General features: G+C 43.7%; 2 protein-coding genes across 11 annotated transcripts in view; one reads left to right on the plus strand and one right to left on the minus strand.

Annotated features, from left to right (window-relative positions):
• Positions 1-13,989, minus strand: part of LOC109895658 (acetyl-CoA carboxylase 2) — a 45,667-nt gene extending 31,678 nt beyond the window's left edge. For 3 of the 9 annotated variants that reach the window (XM_020489539.2, XM_031830385.1, XM_020489535.2), the window contains exons 1-7: positions 12,957-13,106; positions 8,310-8,973; positions 2,665-2,797; positions 2,297-2,435; positions 1,978-2,087; positions 1,702-1,783; positions 1,459-1,557 (exon numbers count right to left, since the gene is read on the minus strand). In XM_020489539.2, coding sequence (XP_020345128.1) covers positions 1,459-1,557; positions 1,702-1,783; positions 1,978-2,087; positions 2,297-2,435; positions 2,665-2,797; positions 8,310-8,953 — 1,207 coding nt within the window. In that variant the 5' untranslated portion in view covers positions 8,954-8,973; positions 12,957-13,106. Of the gene's footprint in view, positions 1-1,458; positions 1,558-1,701; positions 1,784-1,977; positions 2,088-2,296; positions 2,436-2,664; positions 2,798-3,616; positions 3,700-4,492; positions 4,621-7,502; positions 7,811-8,309; positions 8,974-12,956; positions 13,107-13,890 lie in introns of those variants that run through there. The other 6 variants (XM_020489540.2, XM_020489538.2, XM_020489537.2 and 3 more) reach the window with 5 other exon arrangements.
• Positions 2,793-24,839, plus strand: part of pole (polymerase (DNA directed), epsilon) — a 37,785-nt gene continuing 15,738 nt past the window's right edge. The window contains exons 1-18 of one of the 2 annotated variants that reach the window (XM_031830389.1): positions 2,793-3,206; positions 16,713-16,848; positions 17,361-17,441; positions 17,548-17,592; positions 17,690-17,782; positions 18,963-19,117; positions 19,486-19,630; positions 19,840-19,920; positions 20,158-20,265; positions 21,644-21,754; positions 21,868-21,953; positions 22,106-22,225; positions 22,374-22,506; positions 22,817-22,930; positions 23,022-23,234; positions 23,332-23,439; positions 23,830-23,958; positions 24,095-24,197. In XM_031830389.1, the coding sequence (XP_031686249.1) occupies positions 16,729-16,848; positions 17,361-17,441; positions 17,548-17,592; positions 17,690-17,782; positions 18,963-19,117; positions 19,486-19,630; positions 19,840-19,920; positions 20,158-20,265; positions 21,644-21,754; positions 21,868-21,953; positions 22,106-22,225; positions 22,374-22,506; positions 22,817-22,930; positions 23,022-23,234; positions 23,332-23,439; positions 23,830-23,958; positions 24,095-24,197 (1,945 nt within the window). In that variant the 5' untranslated portion in view covers positions 2,793-3,206; positions 16,713-16,728. Of the gene's footprint in view, positions 3,207-14,456; positions 14,525-16,712; positions 16,849-17,360; positions 17,442-17,547; positions 17,593-17,689; positions 17,783-18,962; positions 19,118-19,485; positions 19,631-19,839; positions 19,921-20,157; positions 20,266-21,643; positions 21,755-21,867; positions 21,954-22,105; positions 22,226-22,373; positions 22,507-22,816; positions 22,931-23,021; positions 23,235-23,331; positions 23,440-23,829; positions 23,959-24,094; positions 24,198-24,839 lie in introns of those variants that run through there. The other variant, XM_020489542.2, reaches the window with a different exon arrangement.

A 24,839-nucleotide genomic window follows, 5' to 3' on the forward strand; every position in this document is an offset into this window, starting at 1 on the left:
ACTTAGTTATCACTTTTGCCTTATGGCAAGGTGCTCCATCATGCTGGAAAAGGCATTGTTCGTCACCAAACTGTTCCTGGATGGTTCGGAGAAGTTGCTCTCAGAGGATGTGTTGGTGCCATTCTTTATTCATGGCTGTGTTCTTAGGCAAAATTGTGAGTGAGCCCACTCGCTTCGCTGAGAAGCAACCCCATACATGAATGGTCTCAGGATGCTTTAATGTTGGCATGACACAGGACTGATGGTAGCGCTCACCTTGTCTTCTCCGGACAAGCTTTTTTCTGGCTGCCCCAAATAATCGGAAAGGGGATTCAGAGAAAATGATGGTCCTGGCGCTTGCTGGACTTTCTTGGGCGCCCTGAAGCCTTCACAACAATTGAACCGCTCTCCTTGAAGTTCTTGATGATCCGATAAATGGCTGATTTAGGTGCAATCTTACTGGCAGCAATATCCTTGCCTGTGAAGCCCTTTTTGTGCAAAGCAATGATGACGGCATGTGTTTCTTTGCAGGTAACCATGGTTGACAGAGGAAGTACAATGATTCCAAGCACCACCCTCCTTTTGAAGCTTTCAGTCTGGTTATTCGAACTCAATCAGCATGACAGTGATCTCCAGCCTTGTCCTCGTCAACACTCACACCTGTGTTAACGAGAGAATCACTGACATGATGTCAGCTGGTTCTTTTGTGCTCAGGGCTGAAATGCAGTGGAAATGTTTTTTGGGGATTCAGTTCATTTGCATGGCAAAAAGGGACTTTGCAATTAATTGCAATTCATCTGATCATTCTTCATAACATTCTGGAGTATATGCAAATTGCCATCATACAAACTGAGGCAGCAGACTTTGTGAAAATGGCCACGACTGTACTTAGTAAACCTTAAATTATATTTTTCCAAAGGACACAGAGGCTGCATTTACACAGGCAGCCCAATTCTGATATTTTTCCCACTAATTGGTCTTTTGACCAATCACATCAGCTCTTTTTCAGTTATTCACATTATTTTATAGTTCCAGGGAGGGGTTTGACTGTCTACTTGACCTCTGATTGCCTGAGTTTGAGATTAGCCCTTCACATTTGAGTCCAAGTGTGAAAGGTGTGGCTGAGTTAGGTTCTCTTCAAAACAAATTGTCAATAAATGTCTGTACCTTCTTGGTGCAGTCACAAAACCTGTTATCTGATGATTCTGTGTATTGATTATTGAACTGCAAAATGTATTCATATTGCTAAAGTATTAGCTTTGATGATGTACCACAGACAAGCCATTCTTTCCCAACTCCTTTCAATTCCGGGCCTCGTAATAACCTGACAGTCCCTTACAATCATTAGTCTCAATATACAACCCACTCAGTAACCCAGTCAGAGTCCTAATACTGTATGTTAGGAGTATTATGTAATAGGGGATAGGGAATGTGGCAGGGTTGTCTGAGGGTAAGGGTGCAGGCAGAGAGGTACATCACCTGATCCACTCCAGGGCAGGGTGGGGATGTCTGCGCTCTGGGCCACGATGGAGGAGGCCACCTTATCTCCCAGAGCCCACATGGCCTTACTGGGCGGCCCTGAGACACAAACCAACAAAAATCAACAACGATATCTACATCGCAATGAATGGCGCTTGTGTTGTAATGTCATTAAACCTGAAATGACCCATGGGAAATCATTACAATCCAATAATCCACAAACGGCTTAATGCAGGGCTGTACCTAAGAAAGAGATTCCGTTCTTGTCCAAGAGCTCAGGTAGTTTGGGGTTCTCAGAGGCGTGACCCCACCCGGCCCAGACCCCCTATGAACAATAGAAAAAGCAGAGATCAGAGTCTGAGCCATAAAAATAGAATTACTTGATAAGACCAAAGCCCTAAGAACATGGGAATTTGACTGGAACACTCATGGCCGCCGGTCCACTTATCATAGAACATTGTGACTTGATTTGGGATTGGGAATGTCTCTGTGGGTGAGAGTGGAGGAACACAGTCTGACCTGTACAGGAATCCTCTTGGCGATGTCTACAATCAGCTCTACATTGGCATAGTTGTTGTTGTTGGCTCCGCCTGGGACGGGTACATAGTGGTCTGCCATTTTGATATACTCTATAGAAGAGCCACACACAGACAGTCACCCCAGTTATTTTTCCAGAGGTTCCAGGGAAATTATTTAGATATTTCCATGGAGTCATTTAATGAAAATTATTTATGGCGTTTCCCGCTGTAGACTTTATCTCCAGATCTACTGAGTGGCACAATGAGGAACATCCTTCTGGAGCTGCTGCTGATGACCTGCGAAAACCTGTCTCACTGACCTGCGTTGGCTTTCAGGTCCTCAGGGGTGACCATCACCACAAAACGGATGGTCCTCTCATTACGGAACATCTCGTAGGACCAACGGCGGATGGAACGCATACATTTGACCGCTGCTATGCCATTATTAGCTATCAGCACCTTGATAAAGAGAAATAGGTGGAGAGCAAAAGTGAAATGGAGAGAGAGAAAAGAAAAGAAAAGAAAAGAGTTTGAGAATAAACGACAATACTCTAGAACAACGTTGACGCTGTATTTTGGCTGTTTAGTCTGTTGCACGTAGATTGACGAGGAGTTTAGTAAAAAAAAAAAAAAAGTTACAATTTTGCGACACTCATCCAAAAGGCCCAGACAGACAGGGACGTCTTACCTTATTTATGACCCGGTTGCCACCGAAGCGGGTGACAAACTCGGCTGGCGAGGCCACTGTGAAGTCTCTCTGCAGCTCCATTTTCCGGATCTCGCGAACCTTCTTCACCAGGTGTGGGTGAGACATGCTAGGCCTGGAGAAAAACAGACGAGTTGTTGGCGAAGACCACAAATGTGTCAACGCCTCATTTTTTTGTCAACATTTCGTGTTGTAACCTACACTTTAATTTTGGATCCTAGTACCAACTCAAGCGAAACATCAAGCAACCGCTCATTTCTGTGATGTGACAAAACGATCATGTAAAGTATGTCCCTGGTCAAATTGGACATAGGACTACTCGAAGAACATTCCCATCCAGCGCTAGCAAGTTACAATATGCTATAGGCTACTTTACTATCCCAAGTGGACAACCATTACCGAACTCAGTGACAAAACCCATAACAAGAAGGAAACGGCAGCATCGGTAATCGATGGACCATTACAGCAGTCAATTGCAGACTCTTCAGCGGGTAGCAGCTGTGCTGTTGTTTCTCAGGTCACAAGTAAGTGCCTTACCTTCTCTGTAAAAATCTTGTCAGCTAGGGCAGGGACGACACCAGTAAAGCAATAGTTTTTTCCATGGCAAAAATGAAAACGCAAAGCAAACTCTTTCGTCTTTTAAAAACCTGCTGTATGTAAAATAGTGTGCTACAGCTTGGAAAATAAATACACGTGACTCTGGATGACAACAAATGTTTGTTTGCAACATTAGGGCTAATTTTCCTAAAGAAGTTATACGTTTCGTTTTATTTCCTTGCCGCAATACCAACGAGTATCACGATACTGGTATCGTCCCGACCCTATCGTCAGCCATATCCTACGCAAGGTATTCAGTCTACCGTGACAAATGTTTAAACTCTGCTACGATCCGACAGTTGTCAACACAACGCATTGCTAATCCTCTCTTACCTACCTACAGAGGTGTCTCAAAGATAGTGTGGCTCTGGTAATTCAATTCCTGCACACTGCAAGTACGCACGCATAAACAAGACTTCCCAGACCACAGAGCCAAGCAAAGGTTAACGTGTTATCAGCAAAAAGGACTTGTGTAACTAGGCTATCATTAGTAGAGAATTGTACCATCTCTCCATCGTGCCAAACCACCAATAATATCCACATGAACCAAGTTCATATGGAAACAATGACAACTTAGTGAGAATTAACCTGGAAATGGATTTCAAATTCTCAGTTTAACATGATCACTTAAATTAGTAGCCAGACTCATTCAGAAGTTCACTACCGAGAAAGAGCCAACACTCAACTCTATAGCCTACCAGGGAAGGGAGTAAGAGGAAGTCTGGCACTTCCACTGAACAGGCCATTTGATAAAGCATAAAGAGTGCTTAGGGAGGAATTTCATGTCGTTAGACCCCATTCCAGTGAAGTAGGTTAAAGTGAGTATAAATGACATGTGTGTCCTCTTATATGTCAATGTTGTAACCTACAGTATTTCATTTTGTAACCTAGTACCTACTCAAGCGAAACATCAAGCAACTGGCACTCACAGATGTCTGTGTTGTGACAAATCTACGCATGTAAAGTAGGACATAAGACTACTAGAAGAAAATTCCTGTCCAGCGCTAGCAAGTTACAATATGCTATAACCTACTTTACTGTCCCAAGGGGAAAGCCCATCATCGGACTTTGCGACAAAACCCATAACAAGGAGAAGGAAACAGCGGCAACATTATTAAAAATCGATGGACCATTGCAGCAGTCAGACAAAATTTAGTCTCTAGGTAGGGTAGCAGCAGCTGTGCCGTTGTTGCTCAGGTCACAAGTTCCTTACCTTCTCTGTAAGCCAAAGATCTCGTCAGCCATATTTTACACGGGGTGTTCAGCCTACCTAGATAGACGAATGTTCCAACTCAGCTACAATCAGACAAGATGTCAATAAAACAAAGTACTAATCCTCTCTGTTACCGTCAGGGAGGTGCGTCAGAGATAGTGTGGCTCTGGTAGTCACAGCACGTATAAACAAGACTTCCCAGACCACAGAGCCAATTAAGAGTTCACGTGTAATCAGCAAAATGCATAGTCTAATTACACACGCAAGCCCTGGCAGGTAATTTTACAATCTCTCCATTGTGCCAAACCACCAGTAATATTAATATGAACCAAGTTCATATGCAAAATATATGATACAATAACAGGGTTCAACATGATCACGTGATGTCTTAATAATTAGCCAGACCCCTTCAGAAACTCTGTCCACTTCATTGAAAGCTGACACGCGACATAAAACGATAGTGTACCAGGGAAGGGTTAAGAGGAAGCCTGCCACTCACTTCCACCATTCCAGTGAAGTTGATCTAGTGGCTATAAATTATGACGATTCAATTATGGATCACTGAGGAAAACAATGTCAAGACCAGAAAGAAATCTGTACTCAGCAGTCTCCTCAATGCATATACAAATGAGAGTTGAAGCTATAGCTAGGCCTGGGGAAATCAAATATTAGGGACAGTTCATCCAAATTACAAAATGTTTAACATTTAAAACATGTAGGCTAAATGTTTTCAAAATGTCCTACACAAATTATCTTAAAAGTAACTTCATTGAGATACACAAATCAGACACTTTGGGATGATTTGGACTTTGTCCAGTGTGTCTTCTCTACAATTCCAGGGCATTGAGAAGGTGGAAGTGTGACCAAGAGGAGGAGACAACAACTGTAAACTCTGCCATAGATAACTCTTCTGGGTTCATACTTTAGGCACCCTACAACCGTGAGGACTTGAGGATTTTGACGAGGGTCATGTTGTAATTCCTATCATCTTAGCTTCACACACACTGCCTCCCTGGTATTAGGGTGTCCTGTATTCATGACAGCCCGAGTGGCCTGATACTTAAACCCAGAAGTATGGGGCCGCTAGGCGTTTTTCTGCTTTGTCCTCTCTGAATGTATGGGTTCCTTATACAAACACCACATTCCCTGCGTACATGTGTTTTGTTCTAGTAGAAATACATCCATAACGTTACGTTCTATCCTGTATTTCTATCCAATGGCTGTTTTGGGTATTTTATATTACCACAGGTGTCTGCAGTTACCTCTGGCTCACTGCGTGGCCTAATCTGTCCCACTGTTTGTGGAGATATCCTCTGATGAAGGTCGACTGATCGAAAGCTCAACTAGAATGAATTGCTGTTACTCCGGATGATTTTGGACAAATTTAAAACATGCTATTTCAGCCCTCAGGCAACCAGCCAGCCTAACTTCTGAAAGACATTACATGTGCCTAAATAACAAGTGCACGTGCAGTGTAAGTCACAATCCTGGCATGGCCAATGAGTAAAATGTTGACAAACATCACTAATGACACGGGGTAGTGTTCACTGGGCGCCACAGCTCATTCTTCCTCCATCCAATCTAAAATGATCAGGAGGATGGAAAAGTTTGGCATCGCAATTCCATCGCTTGGCTTGCCAATGTTCTATTTCAGTAAGGGCTGAAATGGGGGGGGGAATATTCAGTTAGACTATAGCACTGTCGGATTGCAGGAATTCAAGCCAGAAGTCAAAAGAGATACAGTACTTTGGGGTTTCATATTCCTGTGATGAAAGTGCACTTGTCAAGCTCCAGACATTCTGTTTGGCTAGTTTTGCAGTCTTTCAACTCATCAGAGCCGACATCTGACTGATAATGGACACGATAAGAGTGACGCTAAGACTTTTCACTTTAAAATATGCCAAGCAAAAACTTGGCAACAAACCATACACCTATTTGCAGAAGGCTTCTTGTAACAATTGACACAACATTTGACTAACGGGTAACAGAATGACAGTAAAATCTCTCACAGTTTATGAGACCAGGGCAGCAGGTAGCCTTGAAGTTAGAGCCGACAAGGTAAAAAAAATCTACTTTTTTGACCTTAAGCAGGGCACTTGACCCTAATTGCTCCAGGGTCGCCGTCAATAATGGCTGATTCCTGGCATGACCCCACTCTCCGAGGGTGTCTCAGGAGGAGTTAGGAAACAGGACAAGAATTAAGATTCAAAGATGTCTGCAGAAACAATGGGAAACATTTACTTTGTCCACTGTTCCGCAAAAATAGTTCCCTTCCTCCATTTGGGCTTTTTAGATGTGGTCACCCCAATTCCACCGGTGAAAACATTGCTACTGCAGCATGTTAAAGCTTGGGGTGCCAAACTCATTCCATGGAGGGCCTAGTGTCTTTTTTGTTTTTTTCTTTTCAATTAAGACAACCAGGTGAGGGGAGATCCATACTGAAACCAGGTGAGGCTTCCATCTCCCTCCATGGCAGATTGTTTCTGATCTGTGAATAGCGGAGTTCAAATCTGAGACCAAAATAATAAGACCTTCACCAATCCCTTCCTCTCAGCTGATCCACAACCTCCCCTCTCCAGTCACACAGGCAGAGCAAAACATTCTTCACCCACAGACTCACATGGAATGGGAACAGAGCACCGCAGTGTTTGTCTCTTTAGACACGTTTGACAGTCTTGTCTGATCTCTCTCACACACACACACCACACACAGAGGGTGCACCAATTATCATTAAAGTTAAATACAAGTTGTCCCTTCTCAAACCACCAAACTAAAGCTTATCATAACCTTCATGCACATTGTAAACAAAAACTTGAAGGTTAATCTTTTCATGTAGCAATTTTGCAAACTGACTGAAATTGCCAAAACAATTGTTGTGTAAGCCTACACAGTAGCATGATGTCAGTCAGTGCTATTCATAGGCCTATGCTACTTCTTAATATTAGGAAAAACAAAAGGCTTATTTACAAAAAAAAAAGAAAAACACGAGAAGTTCTCAGTAAGTTCTTACCTTTCTCCTCTTTCAGCTTCACCTCCATGGTAATTCCTGCACAAGTGGCTCAAGTCTATAAACAAGTGTTTAATACTTGGCTCAGAGTGGACTGGGGCGGTCAAAGAAGTAGACTTAGATAAGCTTAGCTGACCAACTACCCCAGATATCCATCACGATATCACCAAAAAAAGATAAACAATAGCTCCTCGTGGGCTATACCTAAAGGCCACGTACAGCAAGTCAAATGTATTTGCAGAGACCTTCCAAGGGCGGGATTAAGGTTTGTCTAGCTACCATACAATACGTTGTCGTGTGGCCCTTGGGACTCGGACCCTGGTTCTCAAGGTCAGTCAAGAGACATGTTCCATTAATAGTGCAGAGACGTGAGGCATGCGACAATAATACAGTTCACTGTCAGCGGCATGCTGTGGTCAGGTGATCACAGGCAGGCTGGTTGTTTGGAGACAGAACACAAGGCAGCAATCATACCACAATGTGGTTGGCAAAGTTCCACTCAGGCCTGGCCAACACTTGGTCTCGCCTGTTGGGCAACAACGCACTCTACTGTCAGTGAGAGGCTACTGCACTGACAGGTACCCTCACCTCACTAGTCAATGAGATACGAGCTAATTTGCTCAATGGTCCATTTATTTCTTCATACTGGGTTACTGGAGCAGGCACTTGCATTCACCACCAACACATTCTGAACAAAATACATTTCAGATGTCACCCGACTAGAGAAATTGAGGATGTCTAAACCGGTTCTCAATTATGAAAACAAAGTTAACTTGAACTAAGTGGCAAAATAACATTGCATTGGCCTACCTCATGCCAGGGGAGGTGGTGGTTAACGTTACTGATTGAACTTTCTGTGGGGGGGAGAAGGCGGTTGAGGTTGCTGATGCAGTTTGCCGTACGGTGGAGGCGGTGGCCTCAGAGGGACTCGAACCTGTAGGGGGTTTCATGGTCAAAGGCAGCTCGTCATCTGATGAATTGTCCTCCGATGCCCCCAGGATGAACTTGAGACAGGCTCGTCGAACCTCGGGGCCTGAGCTGAGCTTGGGCCTGGTCGTTCTACTGGGAGGCTGAGGAACGACGAAGGGAGATGGTTGGGTCTGTGTGTACTGCTCTGTCATCCCCTCTGAAGAGGCCTGAGGAGGCTGGGAACCCCCTGCCCTGGGTATCATGGGTCCCTCAGAGGGGTCAATGTGGGTTTGGGGACTGTTGGCCCCGCTGTCTGAGGTTGATGATGCAAGAACCATTGGTGTGGAGTGTTCAACAGGAGCAGGGGTGTGTACAGCTGCGGTTGGTCCATCGGCCGCTTGCATCTCCTCTTGTGCTGCAGCTACAGCTGCAGGGCTTCCACAACCAGTCAGAGTTTCCCCACCTTGGTCCAGCATCATCTTGTCCTTAATCCTCCAGAGTAGCCACAATACGAGCAGAAATCCCGAGAGTAGAAGTGGAAGCATTCACAGACATCCTCTTGAAACTGCAAATCCATGAAAAGAGAGAATTAACCTAAGTATGATTCTAATCCAAATGTCGTCACTGTACCAACAAGGAAATTAATATTGATTCAGAATGAATTATGTGACTGCCTCAGATGTAAGGAATTATATCAAGTGAACAAGCAATTGTTACCAGAGGTCGACCGATTAATCGGAATGGACAATTAATTAGGGCCGAGTTCAAGTTTTCATAACAATCGGAAATCGGTATTTTGGGGCGCTGATTTAAAAAAAAAATATAATAATAATTACATCTTTATTTAATCTTTATTCAACTAGACAAGTCAGTTAAGAACACATTCTTATTTTCAATGACTGCCTAGGAACGGTGGGTTAACTGCCTCGTTCAGGGGCAGAACGACAGATTTTCACCTTGTCAGCTCAGGGGATTCAATCTTGCAACCTTACAGTTAACTAGTCCAACGCAATAATTACCTGCCTCTCGTTGCACTCCACAAGGAGACTGCCTGTTACGCAAATGCAGTAAGCCAAGGTGAGTTGCTAGCTAGCATTAAACTTATCTTATAAAAAACAATTGATCATAAATCACTAGTTAACTACACATGGTTGATGATATTACTAGATTATATCTAGCGTGTCCTGTGTTGCATATAATCTGACTGAGCATACAAGTATCTAAGTATCTGATTGAGCGGTGGTAGGCAGAAGCAGGTGCGTAAACATTAATTCAAACAGCACTTTCAGGCATTTTGCCAGCAGCTCTTTGTTGTGCGTCAAGCATTGCGCTGTTTATGACTTCAAGCCTATCAACACCCGAGATGAGGCTGGTGTAACCGAAGTGAAATGGCTAGCTAGTTAGCGTGCGCTAATAGCGTTTCAAACGTCACTCGCTCTGAGCATTGGGGTGGTTGTTTCCCTTGCTCTGCATGGGTAACGCTGCTTCGAGGGTGGCTGTTGTCATTGTGTTGCTGGCTCGAGCCCAGGGAGGAGCGAGGAGAGGTACGGAAGCTATACTGTTACACTGGCAATACTAAAGTGCCTATAAGAACATCCAATAGTCAAAGGTTAATGAAATACAAAGGGTATAGAGGGAAATAGTCCTATAATTCCTATAATAACTACAACCTAAAACTTCTTACCTGGGAATATTGAAGTCTCATGTTAAAAAGGAACCACCAGCTTTCATATGTTCTCATGTTCTGAGCAAGGAACTGAAACGTTAGCTTTCTTACATAGCACATATTGCACTTCTACTTTCTTCTACAACACTTTGTTTTTGCATTATTTAAACCAAATTGAACATGTTTCATTATTTACTTGAGGCTAAATTGATTTTATTGATGTATTATATTAAGTTAAAATAAGTGTTAATTCAGTATTGTTGTAATTGTCATTATTACAACTAAATAAATGTTTTATTTTTTAAATATATTTTATTAAAATAAAAATATATATTTAAAAAATTTGGCCGTTTAATCGCTATTTGCGATGAAAAATCATAATCGGTCGACCTCTAGTTGGAACACTACTGCAGGGACTTGGTTCCATTCAGCCACAAGAGCATTAGTGAGGTTGGGTGTTTACTCCTGGCTCACTATTTTTTATCCCTTTTATTTAACTAGGCAAGTCAGTTAAGAACAAATTCTTATTTACAATGACAGCCTAGGAACAGTGGGTTAACTGCCTTTTCAGGGGCAGAACGACAGATTTGTACCTTGTCAGCTCGGGGGTTTGAACTAGCAACCTTCCGGTTACTAGTCCAACGCTCTAACCACTAGGCTACCCTGCCACCCAATTCATCCCAAAGGTGTTCGATGGGGTTGAGGTCAGGACTCTGTGCAGGCCAGTCAAGCGCTTCCACACAGATCTCGACAAACCATTTCTGTATGGACCTCGCTTTGTGCATGGGGGCATTGTCATGCTGAAACAGGAAAGGGCCTTCCCTGAACTGTTGCTACAAAGTTGGAAGCACAGAATTGTAATTCTTTGGGGCGGCAGGGTAGCCTAGTGGTTAGAGCGTTGGACTAGTAACCGAAAGGTTGCAAGTTCATGTCCCTGAGCTGACAAGGTACAAATCTGTTGTTCTGCCCCTGAACTCACTGTTCCTAGGCCGTCATTGAAAATAAGAATTTGTTCTTAACTGACTTGCCTAGTAAAATAAATAAATAAAACAATTGTATGCTGTAGGGTTAACATTTCCCTTCACTGGAACTAAGGGGCATAGCTGAACCATGAAAAACAGCCCCAGACCATTATTCTACTGCTCGGCCATGGAAACCCATTTCCTGAAGCTCCCGACGAACAGTTATTGTGCTGACCTTGTTTCCAGAGGCAGTATGGAACAAGCCTGTTGCAACCGAGGAGACCATTTTTACAGGCTACTCGTTTCAGCACCCGGCGGTCCCATTCTGTGAGCTTGTGTGGCCCATCACTTCGTGTCTGAGCCATTGTTGCTCCTATACCTTTCCACTTCACAATAAGAGCACTTACAGTTGACCAGGGAAGCTCTATCAGGGCAGAACTTTTACGAACTGACTTGTTGGAAAGGTGGCATCCTACGACCATGCCACATAGAAAGTCACTGAGCTCTTCAGTAAGGCCATTCTACGGGCAATGTTTGTCTATGGAGATTCCATTACTGTCTGCTCGATTTTATACACCTGTCAGCAACGGGTATGGCTGAAATAGCCAAATCCACTAATTTGAAGGGGTGTCCACATAGTGTACCTTGTAGAAAATCAGATATACAATCTGAATAGATTAGCCTTTCTCTCAATGCTTTACCAACATTATACAGAGAACTGACTATGTGGAGGTTGCCCCAACCACTGATCAAGGGTCAGTTATCTTCTTAGGTCTTTATCCTGCTAATTGTCAAGGTCAGGGAGTAATGTAATCTGATCCTAGTTCTGTGGTAAAGGGCAACTTCTACCTCATAATGAAAAGGACAGTCTAAAAGCACTAGACACAAATAGGTGGTAAAAAAACAAGCAGCCAAATATGCTGTCTTGACAATGCACGAGGTAGCCTGTAAATTACTGTATAATTAACCCAAATGGAATCATTTGCAGAAAAAACCTTTTGCAGTGTTTTCGGCGACTAGGCTACATGGTACGGCAGAGCGAGGCAGGCTTTTCCTTCACTACTACCTTGTGACCAGTAAACAACCTGTCTCTGGCAGCTGAAGAGAGAGAACCGAGTGGGTTTAATTCACAAGTGGGTTTTATTCACACATGAGCACGGCTGACAGCTGTCCTTGTCCCATATGGGGGAAAGGTCAGCCGTGAGGGAATGGAGTGGGGAGGGAGAGGGACAGACAAGTCATATAAACAACAGTGGTATAGGATGAAGCACAGAACGAAAGGGCCAAATGATACCATGTCACATAAAAAAATTAAATAAAAGGCATACTCTTCTCTGCAAAGTTTGAACTTCGAAGTGAACAGGCTCCTGACTCAGAATGCTGGAGGGCCATTTCTAATATATGCTTTCCTCTGACATGCTTGAGTAGATTGTTATGTGCTCAATGCTCTGCTTTCTAAGTATGCCCATGCAATAGTTTAAGTTTAGCAAACATCAAATAGACTAGGTCAGAAGTGATACTGATCTCATCACATCAATATTTCAGATGGGGTAGTCAACAAAAGTACTAACATTAGGTATCTCGGACATTGATTACAGTAGACTATCAATCTCTGGATTTGGTGCAAAAACATTTTTCAGGGCCAATTCTACACAATATCACACAAATGTGGATGGATAATCCTGGATCTCAGGCCTAGGCTACATGTCGCATAAAGTTAACTCCCCAATGCTAAAATAGGCAACAATATATAGTAAACATTACTAACCAAGCTGGGCATTGACTAGTTATATGGAAGCAAGAATAGCCTGGCTAGCTAGCTACTCTCTTTACCGCGTTTTTGAAAGCCAACTATTGTCCGATGACTATGGCTAGTTCAGTACTGTAGCTAGTTAACTAATTAGTTGTAGGCTTACTTACCTCTACCGTCCATTGCAGCTTTATTGGGCGTGTTGATGCTAACAATTGTGATGTCGACTAACCACACGCGTGCAACAGATTAACCGTTTACCGTTTCGGAACCAAACGGAAGCAAAACAGAGAAACTGGAACGACCGAACGAAACAGGGCGGGACCTACCGGAATTTGTCCAATTGAACCTCTCGTTTTTGTTACAAAACCTTTTTCGTTTTGAGTAAACGGTGTCAAAGAGTACACATCTTACTGTCTTATAATAATAATAATAATAATAATATCTAGCTACATCGCATGCTCACGTTGGCATGATTCATGTACTCGACAAGAGTAGATTTATTTCTAGTGAGTGGGCTAACGTAATAAATCTGAGGTTCGGGGTCGCGATTGTTGGCATAGTTACTGAGGGGTTTCGATTATCGTTCTGGTCACGGGCCATAGACGGCGACCTGCGGCTCAACATAATCGAATCCGCAACATGTTTAGCTCGCTATGTGGTGTTGTGCTGCTAAAAATAGTTTTGGTTTGTCGCTAAAATAATCAGTTTTTCATTAGTGACTAAATTAAAACCTTGTAGCTATTATGCCAAACAATATTGCCATCAATCAATGATGCAACCTTATTCCAAAGGGGCAGATGTCTGAAGTTGTCTTCATCTAGTATTGCCTGGATGAAATGCATGGATTTTGTGAGTTGATTTCACTACCTGTAAAAAAAAAAAAAAAAAATGGCCCTACTGTGTGAAAATTATTTGCAGGCAGCACGGCTGCGTTCATTACACAAACACGTAATAGAACAAGGAGTGCTGTACTGAACGACCAGTTTAAAAGCAGGGAGGGGTTCAGTTGTGGTTTGAAAATGCACCTCTGTCCTTTAAAAAAATACTTCAATCATTGCTCAAGCCAAACCCCAGCACATCCACCGAATGGCGTAAACGTACCTCAAAGTCTGTTCAAGAACGTTTTTGGGGGAAGCGTGTCGTCCAGTAACGGTAGCAAACGTCCAAGCGAACTGAACGCACCCGAGCTGCTACGTTTCTAAGGGGCGATGAGAGGGAAGGGCTTGCGAAGTACCACCCCAAAGGCGGGGCATCCACAGAGACGTAGATTTGACCACTCCCAAGACATTCTCGCGGCAAGAGGAGAGAACGCGCCAAATTCTGACTTGCAAAAGAACAACACCGACGTCTGTCAAAGCCTGCTAGGCTAGCTATCTAATGAGAATTTGAACGATACATTTTTTTGGGGTTTCAGTTGGGTGTCCGGAGAGAAGTTATTTGCCATATGCAAACCATTTGCAAATGTTTGCGAGCAGTTTTATATTTTGTGTTTTCAACACAGTCAACAGTTTCGCGTGGCAACTAACGACGTTAACTGTTGGCTATCTAGCTAACGTTAGCTGTAGCTTTCACTTGCGAGGTGGATTTGCATATCTCTCACAAACTACTTGTCACTGAATGCAAGTGACCTTTTTTTCGGCCACGTTACCCACAGAATCCCGTCCAAGATGGTTTTACAAAACAGTGGACGGTACAGGTCAGAGAGAGGACAAGGGGGTGACCAGGACAATCAACAGTAAGTCACTGCCTGAAATGGCTGCATGCAAGTTTCAATTCACATGTCAACAAAACATCTCTGCTTAGCAGGGCTGGGGTTAGCCCAATATTAGACCTCTGATTAATTAATTACTTACTTAAAGAGACAAGATCTAAGAGCATTTTATGGCGACAGCGTGCGAGCCTGTACTTTTTATACAGTGGGGCAAAAAAGTATTTAGTCAGCGACCAATTGTGCAAGTTCTCCCACTTAAAAAGATGAGAGAGGCCTATAATTTATCATAGGTACACTTCAACTATGACAGACAAAATGAAGAAAAAAAATCCAGAAAATCATATTGTAGGATTTTTAATGAATTTATTTGCAAATTATGGTGGAAAATAAGTATTTGGTCACCTACAAACAAGCAAGATTTCTGGCTCTCACAGACCTGTAACTTCTTCTTCAAGAGGCCCCTCTGTCCTCCACTCGTTACCTGTATTAATGGCACCTGTTTGAACTTGTTATCAGTATAAAAGACACCTGTCCACAACCTCAAACAGTCACACTCCAAACTCCACTATGGCCAAGACCAAAGAGCTGTCAAAGGACACCAGAAACAAAATTGTAGATCTGCACCAGGCTGGGAAGACTGAATCTGCAATAGGTAAGCAGCTTGGTTTGAAGAAATCAACTGTGGGAGCAATTATTAGGAAATGGAAGACATACAAGACCACTGATAATCTACCTCGATCTGGGGCTCCATGCAAGATCTCACCCCGTGGGGTCAAAATGATCACAAGAACGGTGAGCAAAAATCCCAGAACCACACGGGGGGACCTACTGAATGACCTGCAGAGAGCTGGGACCAAAGAAACAAAGCCTACCATCAGTAACACACTACGCCGCCAGGGACTCAAATCCTGCAGTGCCAGACGTGTCCCCCTGCTTAAGCCAGTACATGTCCAGGCCCGTCTGAAGTTTGCTAGAGAGCATTTGGATGATCCAGAAGAAGTTTGGGAGAATGTCATATGGTCAGATGAAACCATAATAGAACTTTTTGGGAAAAACTCAATTCGTCGTGTTTGGAGGACAAAGAATGCTGAGTTGCATCCAAAGAACACCATACCTACTGTGAAGCATGGGGGTGGAAACGTCATGCTTTGGGGCAGTTTTTCTGCAAAGGGACCAGGATGACTGATCCGTGTAAAGGAAAGAATGAATGGGGCCATGTATCGTGAGATTGTGAGTGGAAACCTCCTTCCATCAGCAAGGGCATTGAAGATGAAACATGGCTGGGTCTTTCAGCATGACAATGATCCCAAACACACCGCCCGGGCAACGAAGGAGTGGCTTCGTAAGAAGCATTTCAAGGTCCTGGAGTGGCCTAGCCAGTCTCCAGATCTCAACCCCATAGAAAATATTTGGAGGGGAGTTGAAAGTCTGTGTTGCCCAGAAACAGCCCCAAAACATCACTGCTCTAGAGGAGATCTGCATGGAGGAATAGGCCAAAATACCAGCAACAGTGTGTGAAAACCTTGTGAAGACTTATAGAAAACCTTTGACCTCTGTCATTGCCAACAAAAGGGTATTTAACAAAGTATTGAGATCAACTTTTGTTATTGACCAAATACTTATTTTCCACCATAATTTGCATATTAATTAATAAAAAATCCTACAATGTGATTTTCTGGATTTTTTCTTCTCATTTTGTCTGTCATAGTTGAAGTGTACCTATGATGAAAATTACAGACCTCTCATCTTTTTAAGTTGGAGAACTTGCACAATTAGTGGCTAACTAAATACTTTTTTGCCCTACTGTATATATAACAATTGGTACCTGATAGCTAGTTTCATGCTGCTAAAGTTACATTCATAAAATTGTAGACTGTTCTGACCGGAGAATCGCTGAGCAATGTACAATAAACTATTCCATCCTTTTTTAGATGCTATGCTGGGGTCCAATTGAAATGCTGGTACTCAGTTCATGAAGTAAACTTAAATAACAACAAAAAAATTGGAAAAAACAAACATTTAATGACTTCTCAAATAACTTAGGAGTAGAAGTTATGTTGAATTAAAATCCCTTCAATTCAAAATGACCCCAGCCCTGCTGTGTGGCTAAATGAATAGTTAACTAGTTAGTTATTTACACATACACAAAACAGTCACACTGTTATGTACGGTATGTAGCAGTATTTCTGATGTTATGTATTCTCCTCTGTAGGGATGACCGGTCATCCATGTCGGCTGCTATCCGGCTAGAGCGCAGCCAGTTCACCGACGAGATGGACACCCGCTTTGGGTTCGAGAGGATGAAGGACCCAGGAGAGAAGACTGGCTGGCTCATCAACATGCACCCTGTAGGTCAACCACACAGACCAGAGTGGGCTCTGGAAAGCAGATGATCAGGATGCCCTTAAGTTGGACCTGCTGTCTTTTAGCTTCATGTATTTCATGTGCTATATTTATGATAGTTTTATTTGTATATATTTGTTTAACCTTTATTTAATTAGGCAAGTCAGTTAAGAACAAATTCTTATTTACACTGACGGCCTATCGGGGAACGTTCTGCCCCTGCCTTGTTCAGGGGCAGAACAACAGATTTGTACCATGTCAGCTCGGGGATTCGATCCACCAACCTTTCGGTTACTGGCCCAACGCTCTAACCACTGCCGCCCCAAATTGGGGATTGCATTGTGGAAGACTCTTTCTTAGGCTGACATAGACAAATAAGGTCACTGTCCTGATGAAACCGTATTTATAATACAAGTCTGGTTCTTGTGCCGTAATTTAAGAAATGTTTTAGCAAGGCTTGATCATCTCATCTTAATGTGACTATTGTCAATATCTAATCCTCCTGTTCCCATCTCAGACAGAGATTCTGGACGATGACAAACGGATGGTCAGCGCTGTGGACTATTATTTCATCCAGGAAGATGGCAGCAGGTTCAAAGTGAGGATCTGAGCATCTGATATAAACACTAGTGCAAGACTGATCACAATGGCGATGTTCAGCTGCTGCAATCTCATTCTTCTGTTTCACTTTCCTTTTGTTGTAGGTACCCCTCCCCTTTAAGCCCTATTTCTACATAGCCACTAAAAAGGTAAGTCAGGGATGACCAGGTACTCAGTTTTTAAATGAACAGGCTTTATTGCTTCTCATATGAATGACAACGTCGACCACCCGTGTGCCCCATCCAGAACTGTGAGAGAGAAGTCATCTCATTCTTGTCCAAGAAGTTCCAAGGGAAGGTGGCGAAGCTGGAGATGCTCCCAAAGGAGGACCTGGATCTGGTGAGAAACCAAACCATAGCCCGTTTAGAAAAAGATAAGTCACGCAATAAAGGACGTATACAGTCATTGAGCTCATCTGATCATTCTTAAAATGTGAAATTGTATTAACCCTCTTGAGTCTAACGCCATGGCTAGACCGGCCTTGTGCGTTATCATTTTGTCTATCCCCACCAGACGTGACCATGACACGCATGTTAAGTACCAAAATCAAGTGTGAATCAATTCTATTAATTTCGAGACAGGTTGAAACGCATATGAAAGATTCAACGACATTTAGCTAGCTAGCAATTACTACTTAGTTTGTTCTGGATGAACGTCAGGGTGTTATTTTATTTTGCCTGACGTGCATATGGTCCTACTTTTAGCTGATTCTCTAGAATTTTTTACCAGGAGTCATAGAAAATCGTGTCTTTCTCTACTCTGACGATTAGTCCACAGATAAAAAGGGAAACCTAGTTAGTTTTTAGTTAAACAGTATTGTGATTGGTCTCTTCTCGTTTTGTCTTTCAAGCATCCGCGTGGGTTTATATTTTTGATCTCCATTAAGGAGGGGTCTTGCAGCGCGTCGAGCATCTCAAGTAGAACCAAAAAAAGTTACATGTGTTACCCTGGTCCCAAAAGGCCTATTCATTTTTGGTCTTTTTTTTTTTACTGCTCAGTACCAGGTTACCTTCAGACGAGTCTTGTGAAGGTTGTTGGGTCGTCATAGAGCAAAAGGGAGAACGCTTTCGTGTTTGTGAGTCTTAGCTTTCGATTATTATTTTGATATTAGTTGGTAGCTCAAACCGCTCAGGCTATTTGTGAGAAGACCTGTTTGGAGTTGGGACGTCGGCAACTTGAGACAAGTCTCGTGAAGTCTGTGGGCGTCGTAGAACAAAACAGAAAATATGTTTGCATTCGTAAGGGTCCAAATAGTTTCTAGCTTAAACTGTTTGGACTTTTCGCCATCCTGCCATCTGACTAACGCAAGGCGCATGTCTACCACACAGGCTAATGGCTAATACCGGCAGATTCAGTCTGTTACGCTGCAGCAGGACGCCTCTAGCGTACACACACTGGGTTTTGTATAATAAAACGTGATGACGTCAACAATGTCCACGCCAGCTCAGACATTGACCTCTGGGAGATGGCATCCAGTATTACTGTAGGATAACCATGTCAACGTATGTTTTCTCCGTAGCCCAATCACCTGGTGGGACTAAAGAGGAGCTACATCAAGCTTTCATTCAACACTGTGGATGACCTCATGAAGGTCAAACGGGAGATCTCGCCGGCGGTGCGCAAGAATCGGGAGAGGGAGAAGTCCAACGATACCTACACCTCCATGTTATCAAGGTACAGTGTCTCGTAGACTGAGGGTGTGATTTTGGTAAACATTTTATTTTACAGCCCTATTGCCACTTTTTTTAAATGCAGTATTTAATGTGAAAATACTTGGTAAAATGTTGTACCTTCTGGTAATCATCTGAAAGTCATTAAGAGTTAATAACTTTGTGGTAAAAATTGTTACCTCCTGATATTTGTTACAATATAGTAATTCTTGGGTGTTCATTATGGTGTTAGCGTGTAGTTTCTCGGTTAAAACCTCACAGGCTGTGGAATGAAGTGTTACTGTGATGTGGAGTGCTCTAGTACAGTATCATGGTGAAATTCTATTATGCTGGGTCTTTCGATCTGTTTTTGACGAGCTCTCTGCTCATCAGTGCGTTGGCAGGAGGCAGTGTCTCGGCAGCGGATGAAGATGGCATGTCCAAGAAAACCTCTGACCAGATGGACAACATAGTGGACATGAGAGAGTACGATGTGCCTTACCACGTGCGCCTGTCCATCGACCTTAAGATCCACGTGGTAAGGGCCTTAGACGTTCCTGCTTGGCCAATGGATAGGCCGGGCTCCCAGATCCTTTTTGTGTTATCTCGCCACAATGACCATTGGAGTTGGCCAGACGGAACAAACCGATCTGGGACCAGGCTAGGCAGTGGGTGCTCTGTGGAATGATGGGCTTTCTCTCCCCAGTAATCCCCTACGAAGACTCACATTCTTTGTTTCTTCCCTAGGCTCACTGGTACAACGTTCGGTACAGGGGTAGTGCATACCCTCCAGAGATCATACTGAGAAGCGACCTGGTGGAACGACCAGTAAGAACATGTTTTATTTAAAAATACAAATAAACTTATGCCTGATGTCCATCTATCTGATGTTTGAAAATGATTTCCAGTTGTTTGGGATTTTCATTGAGCCATCCAGGTTTTCTTGTTATCCAGATACAATGGTCTTTCTCTATCTTCATTTTATAATTTAATTGACCGAACTCGCAATCTGACTGACATTCCGAGCAGTGTTTGTAGTCGTGATTTTGTTTCCCTGTTTCTCAGGACCCAGTTGTGCTGGCCTTTGACATCGAGACCACCAAGCTTCCTCTGAAATTCCCTGACGCAGAAACGGACCAGATTATGATGATATCCTACATGATCGACGGACAGGTATGTTGGACCAGCCTGGTCTCAGGATTTGGCAAGACATTCCAAACCGCTATCTTCATGGATAGCGAACTAGTCACCTTTCGTCAAAATTCGCCGTTTTGAATCCAAAATGGGTGACCTACGTGATTCGTGCAGATCCGATGACAAAAGTTTGGGGAGAGAGAAATGTTGAGCAACGTTGGCCAACTTATCCGATTAAATAATTGTGTTTATGATGTGAAAATGAGCTTGTTAATAAAGTCAGTTGTAACATCAGGTGAGCTAACATGAGTAACCTAACCAATTCTCTATAGTATTAACTGGTATACGACTCTTTGCCCTTCCTCAAGTTATAACGCAAATACTATAGTTACTTACTGGACCCTGGCAATCTGTGAAATGTTAACTAGCTAACAAACAAATGTTTTCCCTCTACAGTATGTGATTCATTTTCAGAATGATAGAATTAGGTGAAAAATTAGGCGTTGCTTGTTAAACAAGTGGATTCAGGGATCAAGTGTAGCTGGAGCTGGGCCTGGCTTATGCTGGATGACAGTATGGTGAAAGGAACACAACACACTTAACCTTTTTTCTCACCTTTTCAATACCATGGATATAAAGGGGTATGCCAGGTTTACTCTGCCTGAAAGAGATCAATTATGCCAACAAATGGTATTAAGCTCTGCTGGCACATTGTAAAACAGATGTCCACAGGCAGGAAGTGTACAATGTAATAATGTGCAGTGTAGCCCAAAGATGAGGCTTTTGTTGAACTGGACAGTACCACTTTGAGTGAGGGGGGGGATCGGTGAATGTTATTTTTGCGCTTGTGCACTTGAACGATGTCTACTATAGTGGCCACTATAATAGAGCAAAAATAGAATGCCTGTTTGTTTCATTTTATTTCTACTTAAGATGTGTGTTTTTTCCCCTAAGTGCAATATTTAGGTGTGTGTGGTCACAAGCGTTCTATTGTAAAGGCTGTCATGGCTAACAGCAATATTAGTGTATTGTTTTTCTTATTTGCAGTAAAGTTGGATTTCTTTCTTACATTTTTTAAATCTGCGAGTTAGGTTAACATTAACCACTTTTTCTTTGACACACAGAGACGGATCATGTAGATCATATTCTTTGTTGTTTAATTGGTTAAAACCTGCATTCCCACCTAGCAGTTTTTTTTTTTGCATGTTTCAATGCCCCCCAAAAAAAGTGTCACCTTTTTGGGCCCTCAGCAGTTTGCATCCCTGTATCTTCGTTGTCGTTAGCACAAAAGCACATCCCGATCTGGGTCTACAATGAGGATGTCCGATTTTCAGTCATAATCTGGAGCTCTGGACTTCCTGTCGGTCTCCTGTCTGCTTCTTTAACTGATGTCTTAACTGTTCATGATTCCTGCCAGGGCTACCTGATCACAAACCGAGAGATTGTCTCTGAGGACATTGAGGACTTTGAGTTCACCCCTAAGCCAGAGTACGAGGGACCCTTCACTGTATTCAATGAGCCGGACGAGGTAAGGAGGGGAGCATCAATAACGAAAGACAAGTAAATGCCTACGGGCATACGTAAATACGTACAATATAAAGACATACATACTTGACGACATGCTGTGTTCTGTGCTTGTAGGCGGGTCTCATTCAGCGATGGTTCGAGCACGTCCAAGAAACCAAGCCCGAAATCTTTGTCACCTACAACGGAGACTTTTTCGATTGGTGAGGCGGTCTGGGGGACAGATCAACCGATCAACTCTTTGATCTACTGAATTTAGTTTGGTTTACTGTGCTCAACTGCTCCCCCCCCACTTGCCTCATCACTCTCCCCTCATCCTTCTCTCTCTCCCTCTTCCACTTCTCCGCTCCAAAAGGCCCTTTGTGGAGACCAGGGCTGCCCACCACGGCCTGAACATGTACAGAGAGATTGGCTTCCAGAAGGACAACCAGGGCGAGTACAGGGCTAGCCAGGCTATCCACATGGACGCCTTTAGGTAAGGGTCACCATGCATCTCATAACACAGTGCCTCGCTATCTGTGTGGTGTTGTACCTGCACAAGTAATGATACACGCACACTAACACAAACTGTCTAACCCACCTCTGTGTGTGTGTGTGTGTGTGTGTGTGTGTGTGTGCACCAGGTGGGTGAAGCGTGACAGCTACCTGCCGGTGGGCAGTCACAACCTGAAGGCGGCGGCCAAGGCCAAGCTGGGCTATGACCCAGTGGAGCTGGACCCCGAGGAGATGTGCCGCATGGCCACAGAGGAGTCACAGGTCAGCTGGTGCATTCTGGGAGACACAAACACAGGCACCGCTTTTAGAAGTGGTGAGATAGGTCCTATCTCAATGTCTTTCTCTGAGTCCTGATATCCGATCTCCTCGCCGCTTTCTCAATCGTGTTGGAGGAGAAGGTCCAAGGTCCCTCCCCTTTTCGAGCCTCTTCTCCAGTGTATTTTGAGAAGGAGGCGTGTAAGAGAGATTGCACGGGATGGAGGAAAGGTGAATTTAGAACGAGTTCAAGTTGTGGGTGTAGATGTGATGCAGTTTGGTTGTCTGACTGGTTTTCCCATGGCTGTGTCCCCAGACTCTGGCCACTTACTCTGTGTCGGATGCCGTGGCCACGTATTATCTTTACATGAAGTACGTCCACCCCTTCATCTTTGCTCTTTGCACCATCATCCCTATGGAGCCGGATGAGGTTTGTCTCTATCAGTTTGTCAGTTGAAACATGTACTGTCGGGTGGTGGGATTGGACTATTGCTCACTGGTGTGTGTGGTTGTGTGTGCAGGTGCTGCGTAAGGGTTCGGGGACCCTTTGTGAGGCGCTGCTCATGGTGCAGGCCTACCATGCCAACATCGTCTTCCCCAACAAGCAGGAGCAGGTGTTCAACAAGCTGACAGACGATGGTCACGTCATGGACTCTGAGACCTACGTGGGGGGTCACGTGGAGGCCCTAGAGTCCGGCGTGTTCCGCAGCGACATCCCCTGCCGCTTCAAAATGGTATGGCACTACTCGGGGCCCAGTCCGTTATTTGCCTGTGTGGGTATTTAGTTGACGTGTTTTGTTGACACGGTTTTCTTTCTGGTGTGTTGGACAGAATCCGGCGGCATTTGACTTCCTGCTTCAGCGGGTGGAGGAAACGCTGCGTCACGCCATCGAGGAGGAGGAGAAGATTCCCCTGGAGCAAGTCACCAACTTCAACGAGGTTTGATTTGATTTAACGATTTAAAATACAGTACATAAAGAAGCCACGCCTGGCCAACCAATACATGTACCAAAATTGCTGAGGATTATATAGACAAAAAGTTAGACTTGTTTCCATTGTGGCCCGCCTATTATCATGCCATCAACCTACGTCTCCTTACATTTAAAAACGGTGACATCTATAGCGTTACCAACTTCTCTTGATGTACAATCTCGGGCCACAAAACACCATCCACTCTCATTGTCAAAGAATAAAGGAATTCCCCCTAAAGAAAGGGGAACATTGGAATTGACCCCCATAGTGTGCGTGTAAATGGAAAATACATTCTCTCTCTTTTCTCCGCAATGAAATGCTGTACTTTCCATGAATCATCATCTGCCCTGTCTGCAGGTGTGTGACGAGATCAAGAAGAAGCTCCTCTCTTTGAAGGAGGTCCCCAACAGGATCGAGTGTCCACTCATCTACCATCTGGACGTGGCGGCCATGTACCCCAACATCATCCTCACCAACCGCCTGCAGGTAAACTACACTGCTGTGTGTATGCGCGCACGTGTCAACAATGGATGCTCCCTTTATTGCGTGCATCATTTCGAAAGGGCTCGGTCTGGCAATGCTCCAGAAAGCAACACTGTTCTGTTCCCTTTCTCTTCCTCAGCCCTCTGCTATGGTTGACGAGGCCACGTGTGCTGCCTGCGATTTCAACAAGCCGGGGGCCAACTGTCAGAGGAAGATGAGCTGGCAATGGAGGGGGGAGATCAGTAAGTTCCTGTAGTGTGTGTGTTGTTAACTTGAAATGACACAAAGACAAGGTTCCAGTTTAACAAAGTTTACTATACTGTATGAACACACTACATGGTAGCCATTCCAGGCTAGGTCCATCAACGACAAGACTCCCTGCGCAGGCGCACTCTTGACTGAATGATAGCCCCATAATAACAGAAATATAGGGATACGTAAAACACTAACTTGTGTTGCGGAGGTCAGCTCTTTTTAGACTGGCTTCTGTTTTCTGCTGCTGTACCAGTGTCACCCTAAGCCCTTGCTTTGCTTTAGAGACGGTCTATTTCAGAGATGTAACTTGTCACAATGGCTGAAGCTCAATGTTAAATTCATATCTACCTACCATCGTATCCAAGCCAATATGACACCAATGTCGATGTAAATTAGCAAATCAACTTGATTGGGGGCGGCAGGTAGCCTAGTGGTTAGAGCGTTGGGCCAGTAACTGAAAGGTTGCTAGATCGAATCCTCAAGCTGACATGGTAAAAAAATCTGTCGTTAACCCACTGTTCCTAGGCCGTCATTGTAAATAAGAATTTGTTCTTAACTGACTTGCCTAGTTAAATAAAATAAAATCGAGGTACACAAGAGAACTTTCATCATTAGCTGTCCGGGCATTA

Source organism: Oncorhynchus kisutch, linkage group LG8, assembly GCF_002021735.2.
Source record: "Oncorhynchus kisutch isolate 150728-3 linkage group LG8, Okis_V2, whole genome shotgun sequence".
Taxonomy (NCBI): domain Eukaryota; kingdom Metazoa; phylum Chordata; class Actinopteri; order Salmoniformes; family Salmonidae; genus Oncorhynchus; species Oncorhynchus kisutch.